Source organism: Erpetoichthys calabaricus, chromosome 2 (genome assembly GCF_900747795.2).
Source record: "Erpetoichthys calabaricus chromosome 2, fErpCal1.3, whole genome shotgun sequence".
NCBI classification, from domain to species: Eukaryota; Metazoa; Chordata; class Cladistia; order Polypteriformes; family Polypteridae; genus Erpetoichthys; species Erpetoichthys calabaricus.
The window spans coordinates 35,367,816-35,393,312 of NC_041395.2; the positions used below are offsets into that span (position 1 = coordinate 35,367,816).

At 39.5% G+C, this 25,497-nt stretch overlaps 1 protein-coding gene across 5 annotated transcripts in view; it reads right to left on the reverse strand.

Moving 5' to 3' along the window:
- Positions 1–22,561, reverse strand: part of tep1 (telomerase-associated protein 1) — a 171,710-nt gene extending 149,149 nt beyond the window's left edge. For 2 of the 5 annotated variants that reach the window (XM_051923151.1, XM_051923147.1), the window contains exons 1-3: positions 22,445–22,561; positions 19,380–19,944; positions 1,419–1,565 (exon numbers count right to left, since the gene is read on the reverse strand). In XM_051923151.1, coding sequence (XP_051779111.1) covers positions 1,419–1,565; positions 19,380–19,886 — 654 coding nt within the window. In that variant the 5' untranslated portion in view covers positions 19,887–19,944; positions 22,445–22,561. Of the gene's footprint in view, positions 1–1,418; positions 1,566–19,379; positions 19,945–21,995; positions 22,130–22,175; positions 22,323–22,444 lie in introns of those variants that run through there. The other 3 variants (XM_051923148.1, XM_051923150.1, XM_051923149.1) reach the window with 3 other exon arrangements.
- Positions 22,562–25,497: the final 2,936 nt, after the last annotated feature.

The window sequence follows — 25,497 nt, forward strand, 5'->3', positions numbered from 1 at the left end:
AGGTAAGTTATGATGTTTGAATAAGTCTGAAGAAGAAACAAGTAACATATGTTAGGAAGATAACACGAGAAAAGGAAACAAAAAAAACACAGTGAAACACTCCATCACTATACAAAACAATTATATAGGATGACAATTATCATGGACTTGGACAACCTTCAGAAGTGGGCTAACACTTGGAAAATGTAGTTTAATGTAGAAAAATGTGAAAGGTGACATGTCAGCAAAAGTAACATTTGTCATAAATAAATAGAAAGGCAACAATGTCTTACTGGAAGAAACCTCTACAAATTTTAAGGATTTATATTGATGCAAATTAAATGTTAGAATATATTGTTAGGTTCATTCATTTAATATAAATTAAGGTATATTATGCTCGGATTTTTAATGGTGCACTAATGAGACTACATCTGGAGTACTTTTGTAGTGTTCCGGTCAACATGCTACAAAAAAGACACAGCAGCATTTAAAAATACACAGAAGAGAAACAACCAAGTGCATCCTAAGTCAAGTTCAGGGAGTTAAACCTCTAGATAGATAGATAGATAGATAGATAGATAGATAGATAGATAGATAGATAGATAGATAGATAGATAGATAGATAGATAGATAGATAGATAGATAGATAGATAGATAGATAGATAGATAGATAGATAGATAGATAGATAGATAGATAGATAGATAGATAGATAGATAGATAGATAGATAGATAGATAGATAGATAGATAGATAGATAGATAGATAGATAGATAGATAGATAGATAGATAGATAGATAGATAGATAGATAGATAGATAGATAGATAGATACTTTATTAATCCCAAGGGGAAATTCACAAAGTCCTAAGAAGAAAAGGCAACATAGAGACCTAATTCAGGTGTTAAAAATTCTCAAAGGCATTGATAAAGTGGGCCCAACAGAATTTGTTCCAACTAAATGATACATCACACCAAGGAGGCTAGTTGAAATTAAGGGGAAGTGTACTTAAAACTGAAGCCAGAAAGCACTTGGTAGTGTATTGCAGATTCCCTAAGTCATACAGCTGAAGCTCTGTCAATCTGTAAAAACTATCTCAATGAAATATTGAGACAACTTAGTGATGAGCTGACCAGACAAGCTTGACAAAATGAATGGTTCCCTCTAGTTTGGAAAATATTTTAAGTTTTTAAAGACTCTCTCCAAAAAGACTCATTAATATATGGTATAACTTGTTTAATAGTGTGATGAATAGCAGAATATGTGGCAACCTTCAACTTTCAACTTAATGCTACATTGTTAAATATGCTCAATCACCTGTTTTAATTAAAATCTTTTTTCTTATGATACACATATTGTATAGTACAAAAGACTGTCCATTTAATGATGTATCAGAAATTACTTGAAAGTCATTTTAATTTTACTAGATGGTAGATACTTCACCTTATTTTCTTTAAGCTTTTCTTCTATTTCATCAGATTGTTCTATCCGATCCAAGAGTTTAACTAATGGCTCTGTTTCATCCGTTTCTGGTATGTCCCATAAATCGTAAATAGGCATCTCTTCACACTCCCCAATATTTGTGGAATCCTGTGAAAACAGTGCAATATTATTTATTAGTACAAGTATTTAAATTTCAGTCATAATTATATCCAATGTGTGTTTCCATTTTATGTATTATTTAACTGACACTAGAAAATACTCACGACCTCCACTCCTTGAAGAAAGGTAACTCATCCACTTCTTATGAAACAGAGCACCACAGGTTACTCTGACAAGACTGCTGCCCATTTTACCATGACAGTGTTTTTTGCTCGGAGTATATGACTTGTGTGCGATGAAAATGATCTGATGGCCTGTGCAATGTGTTTCACTGTAATCAGATGTCAAAGCGGTTCTTTTCAGTTTAGCAGCCCCACCACTAGCTGCGAGAAGAACCCAAAGCCCAAAAATGTGGTGGAGGAAGTCCAAACCTACAAGTACATGGTTGTGCATCACTTCCTGTTGTGATTAGAGTTTATGAGTTGCGGCTTTGATGAAAATGATCAGTTGGCCTGTGCAATGTGCTTCACTCTCAGCAGAAGTCACCGAGGTCCTTTTCCTGTCATCCTCGGGATACAATTAAGTTTACTCCCTTAACTGTACCCAAAAACTGATGATTAGTGATGAGCAGTACAGACACAGGTGCAAATGACACTGAATACTAAATATAAAATTAGAATCAGGTGTTCCAAATTAAGTGCCAATGATTGGAACATCCTTAGACAGTACTGTATGAAGATGAAACCTGTCTTATTTAAAATGAAGATATTGAGGATCTAGTGTTCTTTTTGATATTTATGTGTGCGGTATCATTATGCCAAAATCAAAGGAGCTCTGTAAGGTCCTCAAAAAGAAGTTTTTGGATGCTTATGAATCTGGCAAAGGATTTAAAAAGACCACCAAATTATCTGAAATCAATCATTCCACTGTAAGGAAAATCATCCTCAAGTGACGTAGATCTCAAACGACTGCTAATATGTCCAGGACTGGCCAGTCCAGCAAATTGAACTGAAGAGCTGACTGTTTCAAACTAAAAGAATTCTCCAAGAACCTCAAGGTTTCATTGGGGGATCTGCAGGTAACTCTTGTAAAACACTGGGTGTCAAAGTGCATCTATAATCAGAAAAAGATTGGACAAATCTGACCTGCACATGAGGTGCGTCATTAAAGTTCCTTTACTGTCCTAAAAGAATATTAAAGCAACAGTACAGTGTGCCATTGAACATATAGGCACAAACCAAGCCTTTTTGAACAAAGTGGTTTGGACAGCTGAATCAAAGACAGAATTGTTTGGCCACAGTAACAGTAGACATGACTGGCACAAACCAAAGACAGCATTTTAGGACAAGAACCTCATACTGACTGTGAAGCATGGTGGTGGAAATGTAACGGTTTGGGGACCTGCTTTGCTGCCTCAGGGCCTGGGCAGCTTCCAGTCATCGAGTCAACTATGAATTCAGCATCATATCAAAGTGTACTTGAGGAGAATGTGAGGCCACTTCTCCAAAAGTTGAAGTTGAACCAAAAATGGACCTTTCAAAACAACAATTATTAGAAGGACAGTGGCAAATCCACCAAGAAATGGCTCAGAAACAACAAATGGAGGGTTACAGACTGTTCTAGATAACAGCTCCGATTGTAATCCAACTGAAATATTGTGTGAGGTTGAAATAAGCAGTACATGCAAGAAAAAACACAAACATCTTGCAGATAAGTAAATTTTGCATTGATGAGTAATCAAACATTACTAAATTACACTAAGGCAATGTCATAGACTGATGGGCAGTTATGCAAAACATATACAAGAAGTCATTTCTGCTAAAAGAGGAAACACCAGCTTCTGAGGCCAATGGTATACTTACATGCAATGTTCTCCTGTGGAAAAAAGTATTGATTATTTTGTTGAAAAAATGATTGAAAAGGAGATTTTTGTGTTTTTATTCAGCAAAATCCCCTTTGTGTAAAGATTTGCATGAAGCTCTAATGTTTGCTGTAGAAGTATGTTGAAAAAAGTCAACAATCTCCATGGGAGTGCTTACCTTTCCACATTAATTATATATACGTAAAAATAATAAATTAAGCATGTGTGTAACAGTGGAAAACAGGTTTTCATTTTCACAGGTGGCCTATCAGGTCAGGGTTGGGAGCATGCAATTGTACAGCAATTTGCTGCACCTCACTTTTTCTTCTTCTTTCGGCTGCTCCAGGTAGTTGCCATAGCAGATCATTATCTTCCATATCTTTCTGTCCTCTGCATCTTGCTCTGTTACACCCATCAGCCTGCATGTCCTCTCTCACCACATCCATAAACCTCTCGCATAGGACTTCCTCTTTTCCTCTTCCCTGGCAGCTCTATCCTTAGCATCCTTCTCCCAATATACCCAGCATCGCTCCTCTGCACATGTCCAAATCAACGCAATCTTGCCTATCTGACTTTGTCTCCCAACCGTCCAGCTTGAGCTGACCCTCTAATGTATTCAATTTTTTAATCCTATCCATCCTCGTCCACACCCAGTGCAAATCTTAGCATCTTTAACTCTGCTACCTCCAGCTCTGTCATCCTGCTTTCTGGTCAGTGCCACCCGTCTCCAACCCATTAACACAGCCTGGTCTCACTACGTGTTATGTAGACCTTCCCTTTTCACTCTTGGTGATACCCCGCCTGTCACAAATTACTCCTGACACTCTTCTCCACCCTATTCCAACCTGCCTGCACTCCTCTTTTTCACATCTCTTCCACAATCCCCATTACTCTGTACTGTTGATTCCCCTACGTATTTAAACTCATCCACCTTCGCCAACTTTACTCCCTGCATCCTCAACATTCCACTGACCACCCTTTCATTTACACACATGTATCCTGTCTTGTTCCTACTGACCTTCATTCCTCACCTCTCTAGAGCATATCTCCTCAACCTGCTTCCCACTATCGCTACAGATCACAATGTCATCAGCAAACATCACAGCCATGGGGACTTTCTGTCTAATCTCGTCTGTCAACCTGTCCATCACCATTGCAAATTAATAAAGGCTCAGAGCCGATCCCGGATGTAATCCTCAGAGCATATGTTGCATCTGTGGTGCTCTTTCTTGGCATGAAACCATACTGCGTGCTCATTAATCATGACCTCCATTTCTTAATCTAGCTTCCACCTACTCATTTCCCATAACTTCATGCTGTGGCTCATCATCATTTATTCCGCTTGTAGTTACTGCAGTCCTGCACATCCCCCCTTATTCTTAAATAAATATCAGCACCAGTACACTTCTTCTCCACCTCCTCAGGCATCCTCTCACTTTCCAAGATCTTCCATTTAACAATCTGGTTAAAAACTCCACTGCCATCTCTCCTAAACACCTCCATGCTTCCACAGGTATGTCATCTGGAACCAACCGGACTTTCCATTTTTCATCCTCTTCATAGCTGTCCTTACTTCCATCCTTGCTAATCCGTTGCACATCCTAATTCACTATCTCCACATCATCCAACCCTCTTCTCTCTCTCGTTGTCTTCATTCATCAGCTTCTCAAAGTATTCTTTCCATCTGCTCAACAGCACTCTCCTCACTTGTGAAGTGCGTTTCCATCTTTATCCTTTATCACCCTAACCTGCTGTACATCTATCCCAGCTCGGTCCCTCTGTCTAGCCAATCAGTACAGGTCCTTTTTTCTCTCCCTCCTTAGTGTCCAAACCTCTCATACAACTCATCGCATACGCCTTTTCTTTAGCCTTTGCACCTCTCTCTTCACCTTGTGCCTTATCTCCTTGTACTCTTGTCTACTTTCTGCATCTCTCTGACTATCCCACATCTTCTTTGCCATCCTCTTCCTCTGTATACTCTCCTGTATTTCCTCATTCCACCACCAGGTTTCCTTTTCCTCCTTCTTCCCACATGGAAACGCCAAGCACCCTTCTTGCTGTCACCCTTACTACATCTGCTGTAGCTTCCCACCTGTCTGGTAACTCTTCACTGCCACCCAGTGCCTGTCTCACCTCCTCCCTAAACTCAACCTTGCAGTCTTCCTTTTTCAACTTCCACCATTTGATCCTTGCTCTGCCCTCACTCTCTTCCTCTTCTTGATCTCCTACATCATCCTACAGACTACCATCCTATGCTGCTTAACTACACTTTCCCCTGCCACCACTTTGCCAGTCTTCAATCTCCTTCAGATCAAACTCTTCTACATAGGATGTAATCTGCCTGTGTGCATCTTCCTCCACTCTTGTACGTCACCCTATGCTCCTCCCTCATTTTAAAATATGTATTCACCACAGCCATGTCCATCCTTTTGGCAAAATCCACTATCCTCTGACCATCTTCATTCTTCTCCTTGACACCATACCTACCCATCCACCTCCTGATCTCCACTGTTCCCTTCACCAACATGCCCATTGAAATCCGCATCCAATCACCACTTTCTGTCCCTTGGGTACACTGTTTCATCACTTCATACAACTCACTCCAGAAATCTTCTTTCTCATCCATTGCACACCCAACTTGTGGTGTCATCACACCTCCAATTTCCAGCTTCATAATCATTACTCTGTCTGACACTCTTTTCACCTTCAATACACTCTTGACATACTGTTCCATCAGAATAACCCCTATCCCATTTCTCCTCCCATCCACACCATGATAGAACAATTTGAATCCACCTCCAATCCACCTGGCCTTACTCCCTCTTCCATTTAGTCTCTTGCACGCACAATATATCAACCTTCCTTCTCTCCATCATATCTACTAACTCTCTACCCTTACCAGTCATACTGCCAACATTCAAAGTCCTGCCCTCAGTTCCACTCTCTTACCTTTCCTCCTCTCCTCTGCCTCCGGACACGTCTCCCCCCCTCTTCTTCTTCTTTCGGCCAACAGTAGCCCAATTTCCGCAGCACCCTGTTGGCTAACAATACTGGTAGCGGTCGTATGTTAAACCTGGGGCTTGACTGATCCGGTATGGAAATTTGTATTGTTGTCCGCATAATGATTTGGCAAAATTTTATACCGGATGCCCTTCCTGACGTAACCCTCCTCATTTATCCGGGCTTGGGACCGGCAGCGAAGAAACACACTGATTTGCACATCCCCTGTACAGCTTCGGGATCCTGGTTGGCACCCCTCCCCGGCAGACAAGCAGTCCAGTCCCACCCTCCAGAAATGACCATCTATCTGCTGCCGTCAACTGATGCACCCTCATAATGCAGATAATGTGCCTCATTCAGGACTCCATGAGCAACGCGCTCATTTGACACAAAGTCAAAACTAACGGTACTCAAGGATTTTCCAGAGAAACACGAGTACCCAAAGGAGTCCAGTCATCTTCTCAAGGTTCACTGGATAGCGTCCATGTCTCAGAACCATATAGCAAGACAGAAAGCACCAGGACTCTAAGGACTTGGGACCTTTGTCCTTTTGCATAGATATCGGGAGCACAACACACCCCATTCCAGTGACCTCATGACCCTCAATGCTCTCCCAATCAGTGTACTGACTTCATAGGAAGAGTCACCAGAAACACGAATGTTACTGCCAAGGTAAGTAAACCTCTCAACAAGGTCGACACTCTCATCAGACACACACCCCGCTGATAGTTATGCCCAAGAGGTAATTAAGACGGCAATTAAAGGCGTAGATAGTGGTTTTTATCCAGGACACTCACAAGCCCAGATACAAGGGACTGAGCAAGGAGTCTTAAAGAGCCCCAATCATACCCTCCATTGACTCTGCGAACATCAAAGCATTGTCAGCAAAGTCAAGATCAGTGAATCAGATGCCCCACACCTGCTGGACCCAACAACCTTGCCCAACACCCAGTCCTTGCAAGCATTGAACAGAGTAGGGGCAAGAACACAGTCCTGATGAACCCCAGAATAAACTGGGAAAAACACAAGAGGTTCTGCCTTCACTCTGCACCGTACTCACAGTACCAGTGTACAAGGCCAGCCATGATATCCAGCAACTTTGAGGGGATCCTGTAAAGTCTGGGGATGTCCCACAAGGCATCTCGATCAGCCGAGTTGAGAACCTTTGCGAAAATCGACAAATGCTGCAAAGAAACTCTACCGATATTCATTTTTACACTCCATGAGAACCTTCAGTGCCAGGATGCAGTCAATGGTAGACTACTTAGGCCTTAAACCCAGACTGCTCTGGTTGCTGGTAGGTGGGCAACTGATCACACATCCTATTGAGGATGACCCTAGCAAGGATCTTACCCGGCAGCGAAAGCAGTGATATCCCCCTGTAGTTGCCTCAATCCAGGTGATCACCCTTCATTTTCCACATTGGGACGACAAGTTCCCGTTTTCCAGTCAGTTCCCAAGTGGAAGTAAAGAATGCTTGCAATACCAGGAAAACAGCCTTACCACCAGCCTGGAGAGGATCACCCCTGATACCACAGATCCCTGCAGCCTTCCCTACCTTCAGCTCCTTCACAACCTGTGCAATCTCGGTGAGATTGGGTGGGTCACAGCTAATTGGAGGATCAGCCTAAAGAACCTTGGACCCAGAGATATCCGACGTCCTAGCCGGAGGATCAGCTTTAAACAGCTGCTTAAAGTAGTCAGCCTAGCAGGTCACAACTGCAGTGTCTTCTGTAAGGACCGTTGCATCAGCCGCTCTGACTACTGAGACTCTCAGAGAAACATATTCGATGTGCATAATGCTTTGATTCCTCTGTAAGCAGGACGGGAGTCACTACACCATAGAGGGTCACTTGCTCACAGACTCCTCTAACAAACGCCTCCTCATTTGCCCTGGATTTTTTCTGTAATGCTCATATCGTGTGTATCCACAACCCCAATTGCTCTTTCTGTAAAATCACTCCAGGAATAAAATAAAACCACAAGCTGTCTTTTTGAAACATCTTTATATTCATTGGTAATAATAGCATAATCAATCTTTTTTGATTTTTCTTAGGGGTAGGGAACCAGCAGACTTGAGCAAACCATTTTATATATCTGAGCTCATCACTTTTGCATCCTTTGGTAATTTGACAAGGTGATCTTAATTTCAGAATTGTACTTAGCCAGCAGTTTAAACAGTTCCAAAAATTACCCTGGTTAACTGCTGTCACAAGAAAGACCATGAGACATCAAGAAGGTTTGGGGCAGCCACCCGATTTAATCGATTACGGCTGTCAAAGTTGGTCAAAAATGGTAGACATGTTTATTCAACCGTGTCCAAAACAGAACTGACTTCTTCAGACAGTATGGCGGCTTTTAAAGGCAGCTAAGGAAGTGACGTCATCAGCCACCTGGAACTCGGAAGGGACGTGATTGGCTGCCCTCAGAGCCGGGCGGGATTTCCCTAGAAGTTGGTCTGTCAACAGATCGAGAGGGAGAATTAGTACACTCTGCCACCAGGCCCCTGGCTTTGGCCATGGAATTACCTGTATTTAAGCCCTTTGGCTGTCCCCTAAACACAACATTTGCGCACGTGTGTGACACTGCCTCATCAGTTTCTTTGTGGCCATCCAATAGAAATATTTTGTTTTGTCAGAGACCACTTTAAATACTCAGTTTCTTTCTAAAAATGATACAATTCTCTGTTTAGTTGATTTTAAATTGTGCTTTTACCTGGATTTTTTACACATACTGCCTGTATGCATCAAATGCGTGCACATGCTTGATTGATCTGGTGCATGAAACAGGCTTGAATGAGAGTGCTTCCAATCGCTGAATCCATTTTTTATGAATTAAGTTTGCTCCCCACTGCGTGACTTAGGAAAATGTCTGCACATTTTTACAAAATATTGCATCTTTAACTGTGCTGTATTCCAGCCAGTTAACCTTAGTATACCAGAACAAGGAAAAACTTAGGTTCTCTGAATATTGGGCTAACTGAAAATTTTACCAACTTTGGTTGAGTGTCTTGTTCCGTTTTCAAACCTGACACATTGGATGGCGGAGTTGAACCAATTACCCTTTCTGGAGATTCAAATTGAGTATGCAATGTTTCTGCGATCAGTGAGGAGTCAGACTTACTTTTTTCCCCAGGACCTTAGGCTCAGGACACCCAGTAAGGCTTGCTTCATTAAATGCAGGTTTCTTTATGAAAAATGTGTTAACTGTGTTTTGATTTGCCATTAATAGCAGGTTTCTTAAATTGATTAGAATAGAATTCTGTGTGGCACGAATGTGACAAACCAAAGTTAGTGCAAAGTATTGAAATCAAATTACCAAACAAGGATGTGTTAATGAGAGGAGGGCACAAAATAATAACACCAACAGCACGGTTTTACCAACACTTTTCAAAGTTATTCACCTATGGGCCTTCAGTATTCACCCAACATTGATTACAAAATATAATCAAAGAAGCAGGTGCAAAATTTCTCATGATTTGGGTGGACCAGGCTTCTAAAAGGGGGGTGGGGATGGGATCTCTAGGCCCTCTTAACCCCACCCTATAGCTTTGCCCCTGGTATGCTATGGGCAATACATCAGTGATATTTGTTATTTTATAGCACCTTAAATCAAGATAATTGGATGGTAATAATATTGATAAATGCATATGCATTAGTACTTTTCAATAAAGGGTCTTCAAGATGATACATACTTTGAGTTGATTACATTTGTGAAGCTTTTTTATTGACAATTGGTAATCAAATTCACTACAAATTGTGTCTGATTTTCTTTCTTGAGTTATAAGGTACAGGGAGAAATATTTAAAAGTTTGCTAATATTGTATCACAATGTGAGGTGTGAGGTGTGGAATCATTAACAGGTGGCTCACATAAAATACAAGGGCAACATTAATGGGTGGCAGCAATGTGAAGGGAAACACTGAGCAAATCAGTAAGTAAACTGCTTTTCAGTAAACCAATCCAAGTTATGCAGCTCTCACTGACTCACAACTGAGATGATCCTCAAAATTGTATGGGTAGGTCACACAAAACCTAGCATGTTATTATATTTTGTGTTTATTAAAAATTGCCTTTGGATATGTAGACACACTTAGTTGTGTGATGACATTCTGTAAAATGGTGGTTTTTCCGCCTTGTTTTGGCCCTCAGTAAAGAAATTAATGGATAAAGACACGAGTGCCCTTTGTTATTTAATGTATCTTGACCGTCCAGAGGTGGAGATGGAACAGTTTTAATGCACAACTGCAAGAAGCCTCAGTTTCTCCCATTGTATAGCTACACAATATACAAGGAAGTTTTAATTTACACAGATTTTTGTGTAGTTTAACTAAAATGACAACTACGGATTAATAACCATATCTGGAAGTGACAACTATGCTGTGCAAAGGCAAGTCTGTAAAATAAAACAAATCTGACCACAAAACACATGCAAAACTCTAATATTTGTAGCACACACACATTTCCAAATATAGTAACATATAAATAAACAGCCCCTGCGTGCCATTACTAAACATAGACTCAGGACTGACAGACAATTCCTTCCATCAATTAGCTTTTATCTTTCATTATGCATTTGCTTACACATTTTATACACACCGATTTGCTGACAACCTCTGTCCATGTGATCAAGCCTTATTTTCTGGTGCTTGTGTAATGGGCTAGAATTCAGTATTCTAAAAAAAATGACATTTTGGTGTGTTGCTTAGTGTCATGGGCTATAAACCAGTGTTTTAAAGAAAAGGCAGAATTTCTGGAAAATTCTGCTACAGGTTATTGCTGATGGCTATCTAGAGGACACAAATATTTACCTGTCTTGCTAAAGAGTCACCTGCTTTGAATAGTCCGGCTGCTTTGATTTAGTATCTTATCTACACACAATGTGGGGATACAGAAATGTCTGCATCCCTTGGAAAATTAACGAGTTCTGGGGGACATTGGTTTCTAATCAAGTACTCAAAGTAAATGTGTTTACACTATTTGTTATACAGAGTAAATTGGCTTGCACCATTGTTTTCACTGATTACCATGTTTATCTATGCAGAAGTATATATATATTTCTGGGAAAAGGAGAATAAAGGTAGAAGAGAACAGAGAAGTATGGTCTGAGACTTGGGACTGCTGTCTGTTTCTTTTATGCTTTACACCATATTGCTGTGGCTACACCCTGTAGCAACAGTGACTTGTACCTGGCCCAGGTTCCCCTAGGCCTGAGGTCGGTAACAATTGGGGGCACGTCCGGGATCAGCACCCTGCCGTGGAGACAGTCATCAATACACCTGGGAATTCCTGTTGTGAAGCTTCAGAGAGGACTCTTTCAAGTGTGTCATCCAGAGAGCCCAGCTTCAGGTACAGAAGGGAGATGGCAACATCCGGACCACGCAAGATGCTGATCTGGGATATCCACAGGAAATTAATATTACTGGATTACAATCAACTCAGCATTCTGGCTGCAATTATAGAAGATGAAGAAGGGAATGAAACTGTAGAACTCTCACAACTAGGTGAACAAGAACTTATTATTTCCTTTTTGATTATGTTAAGGGTGATAAGTTAAGAAATTTGGAGGATGAAGGCATGTCACACCTACTTCACCTCCAGGATATGATTTCACAACTCCTAACCGGAAAGGATTTCACCCCTGCTAAGAGTAAGGATTGTATAGGTGTCATCACCACAGGACATGATCAGGATACTCATTTGAGCCAAGCTAAACATCTTGGCACAAACTTTGAAAATAGGAGGAACTCTGAGGACTTGGGGAAAGGATGCTTCTCTTATATCACTTCAGATCAAGTGGTAAGACTTATTGATGTTGCTGCTTTTCTGCCTCGCAGGGAGTTCAAAGTCCATGGTGGCCAAATCTATGATGGGGGTTCTGAAATGTCATACAGTAACCTTTGCAAACAAATAGATGTAGGGTTACATGAGGGATTTACTGAGTTTGAAGTTGTTATGTCTGTACTAAAAGTAGTTAAACCTGGTATCTTCAAAAAGTTTCTTATGAGTAGAGATGATCTCACATTAGATGAGCTCAAACGATTTCTTAGGTTACACATTAGGGATAAAAGCAGCACAGAACTGTTTCAGGAACTGTGCAATACAAAGCAGCAAGATAGGGAAACACCCAAACATTTTGTATATAGGATAATGGATCTTCGACAACGCGTGCTGCAGGCATCAGAGCAGCATGGAGCTGAATTCAGTTATGACAGAAAATTAGTTCAGGGCATATTTCTTCATACCCTTTATCAAGGGTTGAATGAGAAAAATAACATCAGACAAGACCTAAAACCAATTCTCACTGACCCGAAGGTGACTGATTTTGTAATACTAGAGCGGATAACTAGAGTGACCAGGGATGAAGCAGAGAGAATAAAGCGACTCAACCCACTGAGTAAACATAGATCAGTCACTGTAAATTCAGTAGAGGCAAAAGACGATACACAGGCTGATCAGGCTAAAGTGAGTCAGGCAAATGATAGGATGCAAGTGGACAGTGCAGCTGTTAAGCAGTTAACAGCTCAAGTGTCTGAACTAGCAAAGAAATTTGAAACGATTGTGAAACTTAACGATAATGATAATCTGACAGCTCTCCATGCACCTCAAGCTCAAAGTACAACTATTGAGCAGCTAACAGCTCAAGTATCTGTGCTAGAAAGGAATTTTGAAAAGATTGTGAAGCAATTAATAGCTCGAGTGTCAGAACTAGCAGAAAATTTTGAAAACTTTGTGAAATATACTGATACCAATAGTTGGAGAGCCGTTTGTGCACTTCCACAACTGGACTCTCAGGCATCAAGTCTTAGTCCCAAACAAAGATGCAGAGGATGTGTTCAGCAGGGAAAAGAATTGTGCCCCCACTGTTTCCACTGTGGTCAGATGGGACACAGAGCAGTTGGCTGTACCAAGAGGCGGGAATCGGTAAACGGGAGTAACAGGTCCTCTCAGACTGAGGAACCCACAACACGACACTGTGTGCTAAGAACCGTCAATGACTTACCTATTGAAAGAGACACTAAATCGAACACTGTGAAAAGGAAAAGGCAGAGACCAGCAAAAACATATAGTGAGGCAGCAGACTCAGCGTCTGATCACTCTGATGAGGAAGCTGAAACCTCATATGCGCTTTCCTGCACATGTCAGATATGAGGTCACAGAACCTGAGTCACACTCCAGGCTCAGAGCCAAGGCCCGCAAGTTTTACCCTGAACCACGAGGACCACGACAACTTAACAGAAATTTTTCGCAAGGAACATCAAGGGAACAAGGACTGGAAATGGAGACCAGTGTTGTTGAACCCCAGGTGGGGAATATTGCTGAAGCAGTGGAACCCACAAATGGTCAAGAAGACCTAGCTACAGAACACCAGTGTGACAGAGAAGGGGACACTTTAAGAAGATCGGCTCGCACTGTCAGGCCCAGAGAAGTATTCACATACCACAGACTGGGGCAGCCATCATACCAGCCTTGGAATCCTGGTGTCCATGCAGTTATACAGGATCCTATGTATCTGTTACCAAGCACCACAATAATGTATCCAGCATACCCAGGATTTGATTATTACCTAAGACCATTGATTGAAACACAATAGACACTGAACCAAAGGCCGAGCCTTTACAGCAAGATGTCAGGAGACATCTCAAAAAAGTAGGGGAGAGTGTAATGGGCTAGAATTCAGTATTCTAAAAAAAGATGACATTTTGGTGTGTTGCTTAGTGTCATGGGTTATAAACCAGTGTTTTAAAGAAAAGGCAGAATTTCTGGAAAATTCTGCTACAGGTTATTGCTGATGGCTATCTACAGGACACAAATATTTACCTGTCTTGCTAAAGAGCCACCTGCTTTGAATAGTCCGGCTGCTTTGATTTAGTATCTTATCTGCACACAATGTGGGGATACAGAAATGTCTGCATCCTTGGAAAATTAACGAGTTCTGGGGACATTGGTTTCTAATCAAGTACTCAAAGTAAATGGGTTTACACTATTTGTTATACACAGTAAATTGGCTTGCACCATTGTTTTCACTGATTACCATGTTCAATTATGCAGAAATTGAAGTATATATATATTTCTGGGAAAAGGAGAATAAAGGTAGAAGAGAACAGAGAAGTATGGTCTGAGACTTGGGACTGTTTCTTTTATGCTTTACACCATATTCCTGTGGCTACACCCTGTAGCAACAGTGACTTGTACCTGGCCCAGGTTCCCCTAGGCCTGAGGTCGGTAACACTTGTACTTCATAAACATTATAAGACACTTTCTAGCACTGCTTCACTTTAAAAAGTGTGAGGCTACAAAATTTGGAGATGACAAATATATAGATGATGAACAAGGCAGAACAAACAAAATCATTTACACATTTAGTATATTCAATTGTGGAACATTATGGTTTCTCCATCAAATATAATAATCAAGGGGAAAGACACTGTACATAAAACAGACAGCTTATGAACTCCAGACCAAGGTAGGGATCATATTGTAAGATCTGTATATCAATTTACATAGGTCTAGGTGATAACAGAATATTAATACTTATTGAATGCTAGCTGTGTTACCCTGATTCAGCTGAGAGCTTTCCTAAGACAATGGGTCTTGGTTATAATAGTGTCAGTTATCTGGATATATCAGAAGTACTATGTAACTAACTGTGTACTTTTCTGCATATGTTTTTTTTTCCATTTTTTTAACAAGAGGCTAATATTGTTAGATCACTGAAGCTCCTTACTCTGAAATGTGTTAAATACAATTGGTTATGAATAAAATATTTGTGCCACTGATCAATTCCTGATCTTCCCAGTGACTGACTTTGGCTTTTGTTGATGGTTACTGCAAAACATACATTTTACAGGAAACTGTATTCTTTTGAATTAGTACGAATAATGGGCATTATAGGTATAAATATAATTTCACATAATGTAAAAATGGCAGCTTGAATCATCTTTGAATGTAACACTTTGATCTGTAATCTTGTACCGTTACAAAGTTTTGGAGGGTTTAGATCAAAAGTAATATGCAGTGAAACATGATTTCCTTTAACTTAATATGTACAACACTGATGTTTACAGGCTGCACATTTAAACAGAGCATCCAATGAATTGAACATTTTAAACATTGTACAGAAAAAAACAGGTGAAAAGAAATAATATGCTGAACCACTTACAACGTCCATCTTCTCTGTGGAGAACCCTTTAACCGAGTTGGGCAAGCATTTAAACCAGTGGTTCCCAAACTCGGTCCTAGAGATCCCCTGTGACTGCAGATTTTTGCTCTAACCGGATTCACAATCAGTAACTAAAAATAATTAGTCTCATTTAGTTATCATTCAGAAAATCAGAGCAGTATGATTTTTTTCCTATTTATATGACATTTAGAAATATTTCTGTTTTTGGTATAGCTTTAAATGTTTAACGGTTTTTTTTTTTTTTATTGTTTTGCCCTTTTTCTGTGCAGTTTGCATTCTTGATTGTATCCTAATAGTGACAATTAAAAACAAGCACAACAGACACCCGGGCGAACAACACTAATTGATGAAAGGCTGCATCTGCTTCAGCATCAGACCCACTAATTATTCAATAATGGAAAGGCAGAATAGAAAGTAGGATGAACATAAATAAAAAGTAAAAAAAAAATTTTAAAAAACTACATTATCCACCCTGAACTGCTTATGTTGCATTAAAATGTATTGACATCCTTACCATTATTTTTGTAATTTCTTCAATGATCCAAAACACAGAAATTGAGAAATAAAGGCTCACTTAATTAGGGTAGGAATCCAACAAAAACAGAACTTGGCTGGAACAAAAACCTGCAGCCCCTAGATATACAATCCTGGAAACTTCAGCTTTTCAACTTATGGGAAATTGGATTTTTATTGATAAGTGAGTGGGTGGGTGAGTTAACTTTAAATTATATATATACTAGACAAAGAGCCCGTTTCGACAACGTAAGATGAAACGGGCACAAGTTTGTGTCAGCAGTGTATGAAGAACAAATGATAAGTAACAAAGAAGTTGTTTTGTAATGATTGTAGTCCGCTTTACTCATTACTGTACAGGCTTGTACTGTTAGTTGATGAATTTTCCAGGCCTATAGTATAATATTGAATGATGAATGTTCCAGTACAATATGGAATAGTAATAAGTATAAGCACCACAAACCTGATATAGGTGTATTGAATGAATGCGTAATTAGGCCTCGAGCTGTAGTCGAAATCGCCTTTCAGGCCTCTACAGCTTTAATCGAAGTCGCCTTTCTCTTTGAATTTTTGAGGCTGTAAATCCGTCGCCTGCCGTGATGTTGGGGTTGGATGTCGGTCTCGTAAGGTTTTTGGGCAGCTGCGCAGAAGGCGACTGTGCATTCGGCTTCGGATGGACGTGAGTAAGTGAGTGAGGAGGCAGGCGAATTATGTTAACATTTGAATGGCAGAAACAACTTATTCACAAAACATACATATGTGCAAGATGATTTACAGCAATGTCTGTTCGCCATCATATTCAACACATGTACCATATGTGGCACATAAATTATCCACAAAAATTGTATATAAGTATATACAGTACATAGCAGTACCATTAGTGTTAACATAATTTTGACTCACCCTATGTTATATACTGTATTATATACATATATATGTATGACAAGCTGTGCTACCCAGCTTCGCCTGGAAACATTTGTGAGGCAATGGGCCATAGTTATAGTGCCATTAACTAATTAGGTGTATTAGAAGTACTATGTAACTAAGTATAATTTATTAAACAGTATTTGTTTTGAATTTTTTTTTTTTTTTAAACTAAGGACTAATAATTACTGGCAGGCATTGTGATGAAATGGTTAAGGCTTTTGACTTTGGACTTCAAACCCTGAAATTATGGGTTCAAATCCTGCTACTGACACTGTGTGACCATGAGCAAGTCACTTCTCCTGCTTGTGCTCCAAATGGAAAAACAAAAGAAATGAACCCAATTATATCTTAAATGTTGTATGCTGCCTTGGATAAAGGTGCCAATTAAGTCCTCATATTATTATTAGGTCACTAAATCTGCATACTCTTGAACGTATTGTATACAATTTCACATGTGGAAAGCATACCTGCATTAGATCACTTCCTACTTTTTTTGCTATCTTAGTGAATTGGCTTTTGTTGTTAGTCATTGCAAAATACAATTTTTACAGGAAAGTGTATTTTTTGAAACTGAAATGAGTCATCAGTAGGAATAATGTGAAATATGAGTATATATTCTAATGAACCTTATTGGGTCAAGGAAATGAATATAGCATAAAGATTTATTGGAGTCTGAGCCAATGGCCCTTGTATTATAAATTAGAACACTGGAAACACTGTAATGGGCTGAGAACTATTTACAATACATAAAGCTGCTACCTTCCATTAGATGGAGGAAGGTTACCACTTAGAACACAGGTGTCGAACTCCGGTCCTCGAGGGCCGCAGTGGCTGCATGTTTTCATTCTAACCATCTTCTTCATTAGTGAGCCGTTTTTACTGCTAATTAACTTCTTTTGCTTTAGTATTAATTAGCTTGACTCAGGCCCCTTAGTTGTCTCTTTTTCCTTAATTAGTAGCCGAACAATAATGAGACAAACAAGCCACAATATGACCAGCTCACCTGTGCCCATCACACAATATCTGAAAATAAAGAAAGGTGAAGGTCTCAGTAAGGTTGGTCTCTCAGGTCACCAAAACATTTTGACGGTGTTCTTAGAAAAAACAGAAAAATCAACAAATTTGGAAATATCTGCTGTGGCAGAATGAGAGCAGCAACAAGCCACTGAATTAAATAACGGGCTTAATTAACATCAAAAATCAGCTTCTCATTAAGAGACTGTTTGGAGTGAAATTGGGTGGAGTTTGAAATCCCAGTTTAGCTGGTCATCTGTTGGCTCGTTTCACATCTCATTTCTGTTTGGCTGCCACTTAATGAAGAAACAAATCAATTCAGGAGGACTGAATCCTTAAAAACAGGACTATTGAAATGGAGGGAAAAGGAATTAATTAGCAGTGAAAACTGCTCACTGATTAGGAAAAGGGTTAGAATGAAAACCTGTAGCCATTGCGGCCCTCCAGTCCCGGAGTGCGACACCCCTGACTTAGAAGCTTGGTCTCCATCCCACCTGATAGAGGTTGAGGGGATCTGCATAGAATAATGGCAAAAAAATCCCTAAATCCAAGTGTGTGATGTTTGTTGCATTACTCCCAAGAACACTCCAGGTTCTAATCACTGCCAAAGATTCTTCAACTAAGTACTGAGTAAAGGGTCAGAATACTTGTGTTAATGGGATATTTCCATTTTTTTGTTTTAATAAATTTACAAAAAAGCCTAAAATCTTGTTTTTTGCTTTGTCATTCTGCGGTATTGAGTATTGCTTGATGTGGGAAAAAGTGAATTTAAACTTTTTTTTTTTTAATACAAGGCTTTAACATAGCACAATATGAAATAGGTGAAGGGGTCTGAATACTTTCTGAATGTATTGTGTCTGTAAGGTCCTGTTGTAGCTGTCAAAATCAGTTTTATAACATGGTGAAAGATAAATGAAGATCCCTCTCAAACATAAAACATTATTTTCTTAATTGCTGTTATTATCCAAAGTATTTTTTGTATCATGGTAATTATTTTTAGCTCTATTAGCCAGACCCAACTATGCTCCTAATAGTCTCACCAGAGTTTAGGATCAAATTTTCTTATTTTCAAATACTCTGTGTTGAAAGATGCAACATTTTCAGTGGTGTGCTCTTACACTCTCAAGAGCAATGAATGATACAGCTGTGTTAAAACAGAAATTTTATCAAAATTATCACATTTCTGTAGATTTATCAACATTATGTTTCAATTTGGATGAGATACAAATAATCTCTGTATTCATATACAACCATCAAATACCCATATTAACCATTAAACTGATCAAACATTAACTGCCAAATAAATGTATTAATATTATTCAAATGTTATCTTAAGCTCCTGCTATGAAATATAAAATGCATACCTTCAGTTCTTTATCTTCATCCATTTTCTCCTCTGACACCATAGAGTCATCAGACATAGGTGGTTCATTTACCCAAGTTTCAGGTTTCTGACTGATGTTATTTTGAGGTAAAAATTGGCTTTCCAGTCTTTCCGGAAACCCAGTTAGCTTCACTGAAGTAAGAGGTGAAGGTTTGAACAGAGTACTAAGTTTCAAAGCAGAACCCTGTGACAAATTAAGAGTTAAATCCTTCTGACTGAGTACAGTGGTCTCACTGCAGTGGATCTTTGAGGAAGGCATACTGCTGTCTAAAAGCAATGAAGTTTTTGCCAATTTAGATAATGCTTCCGACTTCAAACCATTATGTCTACCATGCTGTTGTGTAAGTAAAAGATTGTGCAACTGTTTGTTTGGTTCCTTTGAAAGACTTTCCATTGCACTTAGCTGTGGGTTTTGCAAGGAAAAGCGGGAAGAGGATTTTTGGTGTAAATGAGGATTCTGCTGGGGTGTTGCTGTGGCAGACTCCATTGTGGATGCAAAAGGATCATGGAATGAAGGTTGATTGTTAGTAAATCCTCAAAAATTCCTGTTAGGAAAGAATAAAAACAAAATTTTAAATCTCAGCATTCTTAATATAGGACATGAAGAAGAAGTAACCCAAATACAAATCTGTAACTGAAAGGGACTTTAATCCAATCAGGAGAAGGTTTAACCTTCCTTTATAAACTAACTGCACCCTACAGGGTTTCCACAGAATGGCAAGTTAAGAAAAGTTCCAGAATTCTCTTGGAACACACTCACTGGAACCCTGAAAGATTTCTGAGAGAACTCTGGATTCTTCCCAGGGGCATTCTGTGCACATTCTAAAATCCTTCTTTCAGAAACTAACAAGTTGTGAGCCACTCTCTCTCTAAACAGCTGGAAAGGTTACTCACTCTTCCCTTGTGTAGATATGAAACCCGAGATCCAGTGTGCCAACCTAAGCACTGAGCCCTGTTTGCTAAGGAGAAGCCATTGCTTCAACAAAGGAACTTCAGCATATAAAGTCTTGTGTCAGAAAGACTGATGCTTTTCTCCATGAAGCTGCAGAGAAAACAGCAGGAGGCGATCAGGATAGGCAATGTACCATGATCTCCTGTTCATACCATGGGCAAGGGATCATGAAGGAAAGAGAAAGAGTGCACTCCCAAGGCATGAAGGATCTTCCACTTGAACCCAGATAAACAACAAAGCAACAACAACACACAACATCAGACATCATCTATAAACACTTGCTATTTTAAAGCCAGCCTCTCTATGTTATATGTTTGTCTGTATACTCTGTCTGCATCCCGTCTCATATTTCAACATACCATATTTTGATAATCCTTGTGTTTATAAATAAATTGTATTATTTTGTTTCTAAAACAAGTGTGCTTTAGTTACTTTGATACAAGTCTAAAGGCCAGAGACTCTCTCCTACAACAGAGAAAGATAAGGTAACTAAAGGAGCCTTGCCGAATTATTTGATTAATTACCAGTATTTAAACAAGTTAAAATTTATCTTTTCATTTCCAACATTTATTGCCATCTCGCTGGGTGTCTTACTGGTTATTAATTGTCCACTCCTTCACTTGTCCTTGCCTGAAGCTTTGTTTTGGGTCAAATGAATATAAAGATCATGTCTATTGCTTTTTCCCCATTTAAAAAAAAAAAAAAAAAGCTGTGTAGAAAAATTGTGCTATAGTTGTCAGTTACCAAAAATCTTTACAGAGCTAGGGCAAATGGATCACAGTGAACTTTTCATGTATTGTATTACTTTATAATGGCCATATTACAATATGATGGCCTCTGCTCATCACCAAAATTAGAATTAGCTCAAATAAGATTGAGGCAAGTCATGAAAGAAGAAAAGGTAAACAATTACCAAGGTGATAGCTAGCTGAAAGGGTGTATAAAAGAATCAACTACAGAAGGTCAAAAAACACTTCATCCATCTATCAATGAACACTTCATCTATCTATCTTGTGGAGGTAGTTTAATGGCTCGACCATCCATGACCTCCTCTAGGACTGGCTGACTTACGTTCATTAATGTTGTAACTAATAGCTAGATTTGAACAAGTTAGACAATGTATGCATGTTGTTAAAGTAATCTCAAAATACATGCACCCTCTACACCTTTACAATGAGAAGTCGACCACTCCAAGATGACCGATCAATTGGCATTCTTGTCTGAAGTGAATGTGGCATCTCCGTCTGGATCTGCAGCATTCTACATGTGTGAAATGTGCACGTCTTCCCAGGTGTGCCTCCATTAAATATAATGAATGTGTCCGTTTATGGCAAACAAACTGCCACAGGGATTTAAAAAAAAGCCACCTTAAATTAAGACAATATAGATCTAATAAGGTATTTCAGTTTGCGGGGACTGAAGTTGACACCTCTAGATTAGAAAGTCTGGATAATTTGCAGGAATGGAGAGTACTTCAACACTTGCATTCGCAACTTTTGTTGTTCGGCAGATGATATAAAAAGCCCCCGAATCTGAACTATTAAAATGCAAACTCTGAACCGCAGCTTCTGTTTTTTGGTGTGACAAAACTAGTAAATTAGGAGTGTCGCGAACAACGCATGCGTAAATCAGAGGCAAACCCACCCACTCTGTAAGCACGCTAAGACTTCTGATATTTGCTTCTACTGAATGTATCAGTAAATAGGCGGTTATAATAGATAGTTTCTGTACAAAATTGGGGCCACTTCTTCATATATTATTATTAATAGATTATACATTTCTTAAATATATAAAACAGATTTTCTGCGCGTTAAAAAGAAATACCTGAGACGCGAACTACATAAAAGTAGAGTTCAGCGAGTGTCAGAAAAAGCCAAAACCTCACATATCTGACCATTCCGTGAGATCGGACGCAGGCAATCTTAACAGCTTTTCCAACCATGCGCATCAGGAATATTCATCCGTCGAAGAAATAGTCTCACTGCTGTTGAGTTCCTTATATTGCATACAGTAATCAAACCAAGTAATTCTTTGACATTATGCGTTTTGTCCCGCCCCTCAAAACATTTTTTTCTAAACATAATAAATATTACCTTCATATACTATGAACGTGGTTTCCAAATTCGCCTTCGTGGATAATGATTTTACTTCTTTCCAAAGGTCTTCTTCCGGGATCTAGTGCAAATAAGCCACCGCCTATGTCGTTAAGTGGCCAACTGTACATAAGGTTTTACATTCTGCAGTGATCGCTTTAATCCTGCGTGTTATATAACACAAGCAGTTAAATCTGCAATATCAGACCTTGCTGTAAAAACTCAATGTAGTAAGAAAGTTTTTTTAACGTTGTCATGAACGTTAATGGGAAAATCATATTGCTAGTTTATTTACTTATGGTACTTTAAAGCGAGCTTAGCTAAAAACGTCTCAGTTGTCAGAGGGGATCCCATACACTTTCAGTCTGTTGCTGGGATTTCATAACCTCCAGAATTTCATTACCTTCGTAACAATTTTCACTCTGAACTACCTGAAGTCAAAATGTGCCCGTTGTGCAAAGATGTGCCATTGAACTTGAAAATGCAGGTACAGGAAATGGATAGATGGATTAATATATGTCGGTTAATGTAAAAATTATTCTTCTGTACGACAAAGGGTGCATAATAATGACAGAAGTAGAACACGTGAAAGATGCCTCGCCCTATTTTTTTTTTTTCTTTTTTGTTTTTTTGAAACAAAACACAAAGGTTAAAGTGACAGGAAGGTGTGGTTTAAACCAACTGAAAATGACAAGGCTGTAAAAAGGCTCTTAATGACTTTGTCATTATTCTTTTTGTATAATGCAAAAGAAAATAAAATGCAGGATTTAACTTAGTACTTTAGAAAAATTACATTTACATTTGTTATATTTTACTTATCAAAACAAAGACACACTTACATGCTTAAATCACCTTGGACCATTCCGTTTTTATTGGATTGCAATACAGACCAAAAGTTAAATTGCATAAAAGTTTTGCCTGCACTAAGCCTGGTATAACAATTAAAGTAAGTGGAAAAAATTGTGTATATCTAAATATACAGTACACTGATGTTAGATAACAATTGGCTTTTAATACAATCATATTACTCAAATTAAAGTAACTTGGTGTTACTTTTGTTATAGCATTACAAGTACATACACATTTATACTATATATGCAGTATATATACACACACTCGTCCACCTTAATAAAAAGACAAGTGTTAGTGTGTCTGTGTATCTTTGTGTCCATCCAGTTGCTAACATAATATATGGCGAATCTTAGTACTATAAAATATGTTTGCATATTGTTTGTACTACAATGTTAATGCATTACTACAAATGTTTGTGTTTCGCCATCTGTTGGAATGACAAATCCAATGCATTTTAATAGAACATTCATTACAAAATACATTCTGATAGGTGCATTGCAATCATTAATGTTGAGGTCTACATTGATTATTTAGATTTCACCCCTCATGACCAGTACATATATAAATATATAGCCTAATGGATAGTGATATCATGACACGGCTATTTTATCTGACTTGGAAAAGAGTTATGACAGCATTGTAGCAACTCTTGCTTTACAGGGCATCTCTCTGATCAAGCAGCAGCTGCAAAGTAGTCTCAGGGCTAATGGGCTTTACCCACAATGCTATACCAACATTGAAGAAGTTATTCACTTTATTGCTGATCATTAGCAAGGTGTCAGAAGTCTGCATGGCTATTGTTAGATGTACACAAAGTGTATGAAGCCACTTCAGAACCCTGTTTTATCTAAACTTAAGTCACTGAAATGTCAACCTAGCCCTTTGCATTACATCTTTATTGTGTTTAAATGTCCAAACAACCTCCTTCTAAAGTTGTTCCCAGTGGTTGTTTGATAACTTTTAGCATTCATTTTACAGCCAGTTTTGACAACATATCCTATACAGTGCATTCCAAAAGTAAAGTTAATGTCATCCTAAATAGAGAGTGTTTTGGATTAGGGTTGAGTTTCCAAAAGCACCATTGCCCATAGATCATCAAGAGAGTGTTCAAACTGTGATGTTACAGTGATCTTTGTGTTGTGTTGCTTTGACATCTGTTTACACCTGTGAAGGACAGCCGGGTCCCATGCCCGGCAGGGACGCCCCTGCTGCATCTGTTCCGGGGGAGCCACCATGGGCAGCTCAGTACCTTCCCCGGGACGCTTGGTGGCAGCCTCCCTGGTGGACGATGATTCCCCAACCTGGTGCAAGGCTCCATGGGAGATGAAGTCCTCCACAGCCTGGTTGGGGGCTTGGATGGCCGCCAGGGGGAGCTGCATGGACTTTCCAGCCCAGCTGGTCAACTCGTCAGCCCCAACCAGAAGGTCAATTAGGACCAGGTAATCAAGCACCTGGAACGCTTCCGGGTGGGGTATAAAAAAGGCCAGCCACCACCACTCGAGAGAGCCAGAGTTGGGAGGAGGAGGACTAAGCCTGAGGAGGACTAAGCCTGAGGAGGAGGAGGAGGAGGAGGAGGAGGAGTGGTGGTGGTGGTGCTGGTGCTGCTGCTGCTGAGGTGGATAGAGAGAGAGAGAGTAATTGTGAGTGCATTTGGGACTGTGTTGGGCCTGTGGGACACGGGGAAGACGTGCCCCACGGCTGAAGAAATAATAAAGCGTGTTTTATTTAAGTACGTGCCTCTGCCTGAGTCTGTGCCGGGTCGGGCGCTATAGAGCGCCTTTTACACACCATAATGGTGAGTGACAACAGAAACAGATTTCATTTCTGCCAGTACTGTATTACCTTTCTCACAGGTTAAAACAGGTTAGTTCTTTAGATTTTTCCATATTTTAGTGTACACACACACATTAACTAAATCGAGGGAATGTTTTAATTAAAATGTGCATGAATTGTAAACCATTCCCTCTTTTATTATTTTTTCTACCCATCTCCTCTCCAGGGCTCTTTAAGGTAGGGTCTTCTTTTGTGATAAAAACAGACTCCATTCTTCATAACACTGATTCCATGAGATGTTAAAAAACATTCCTTTGACATTCTGGTCCGTGTTCACATGAGAGCATCATGCAATTTCTGCAGATTTGTCAGCTGCACATTCATGTTGTGAATCTCCCATTCTGCCACGTCCCAAAGGTTTTCTAGTG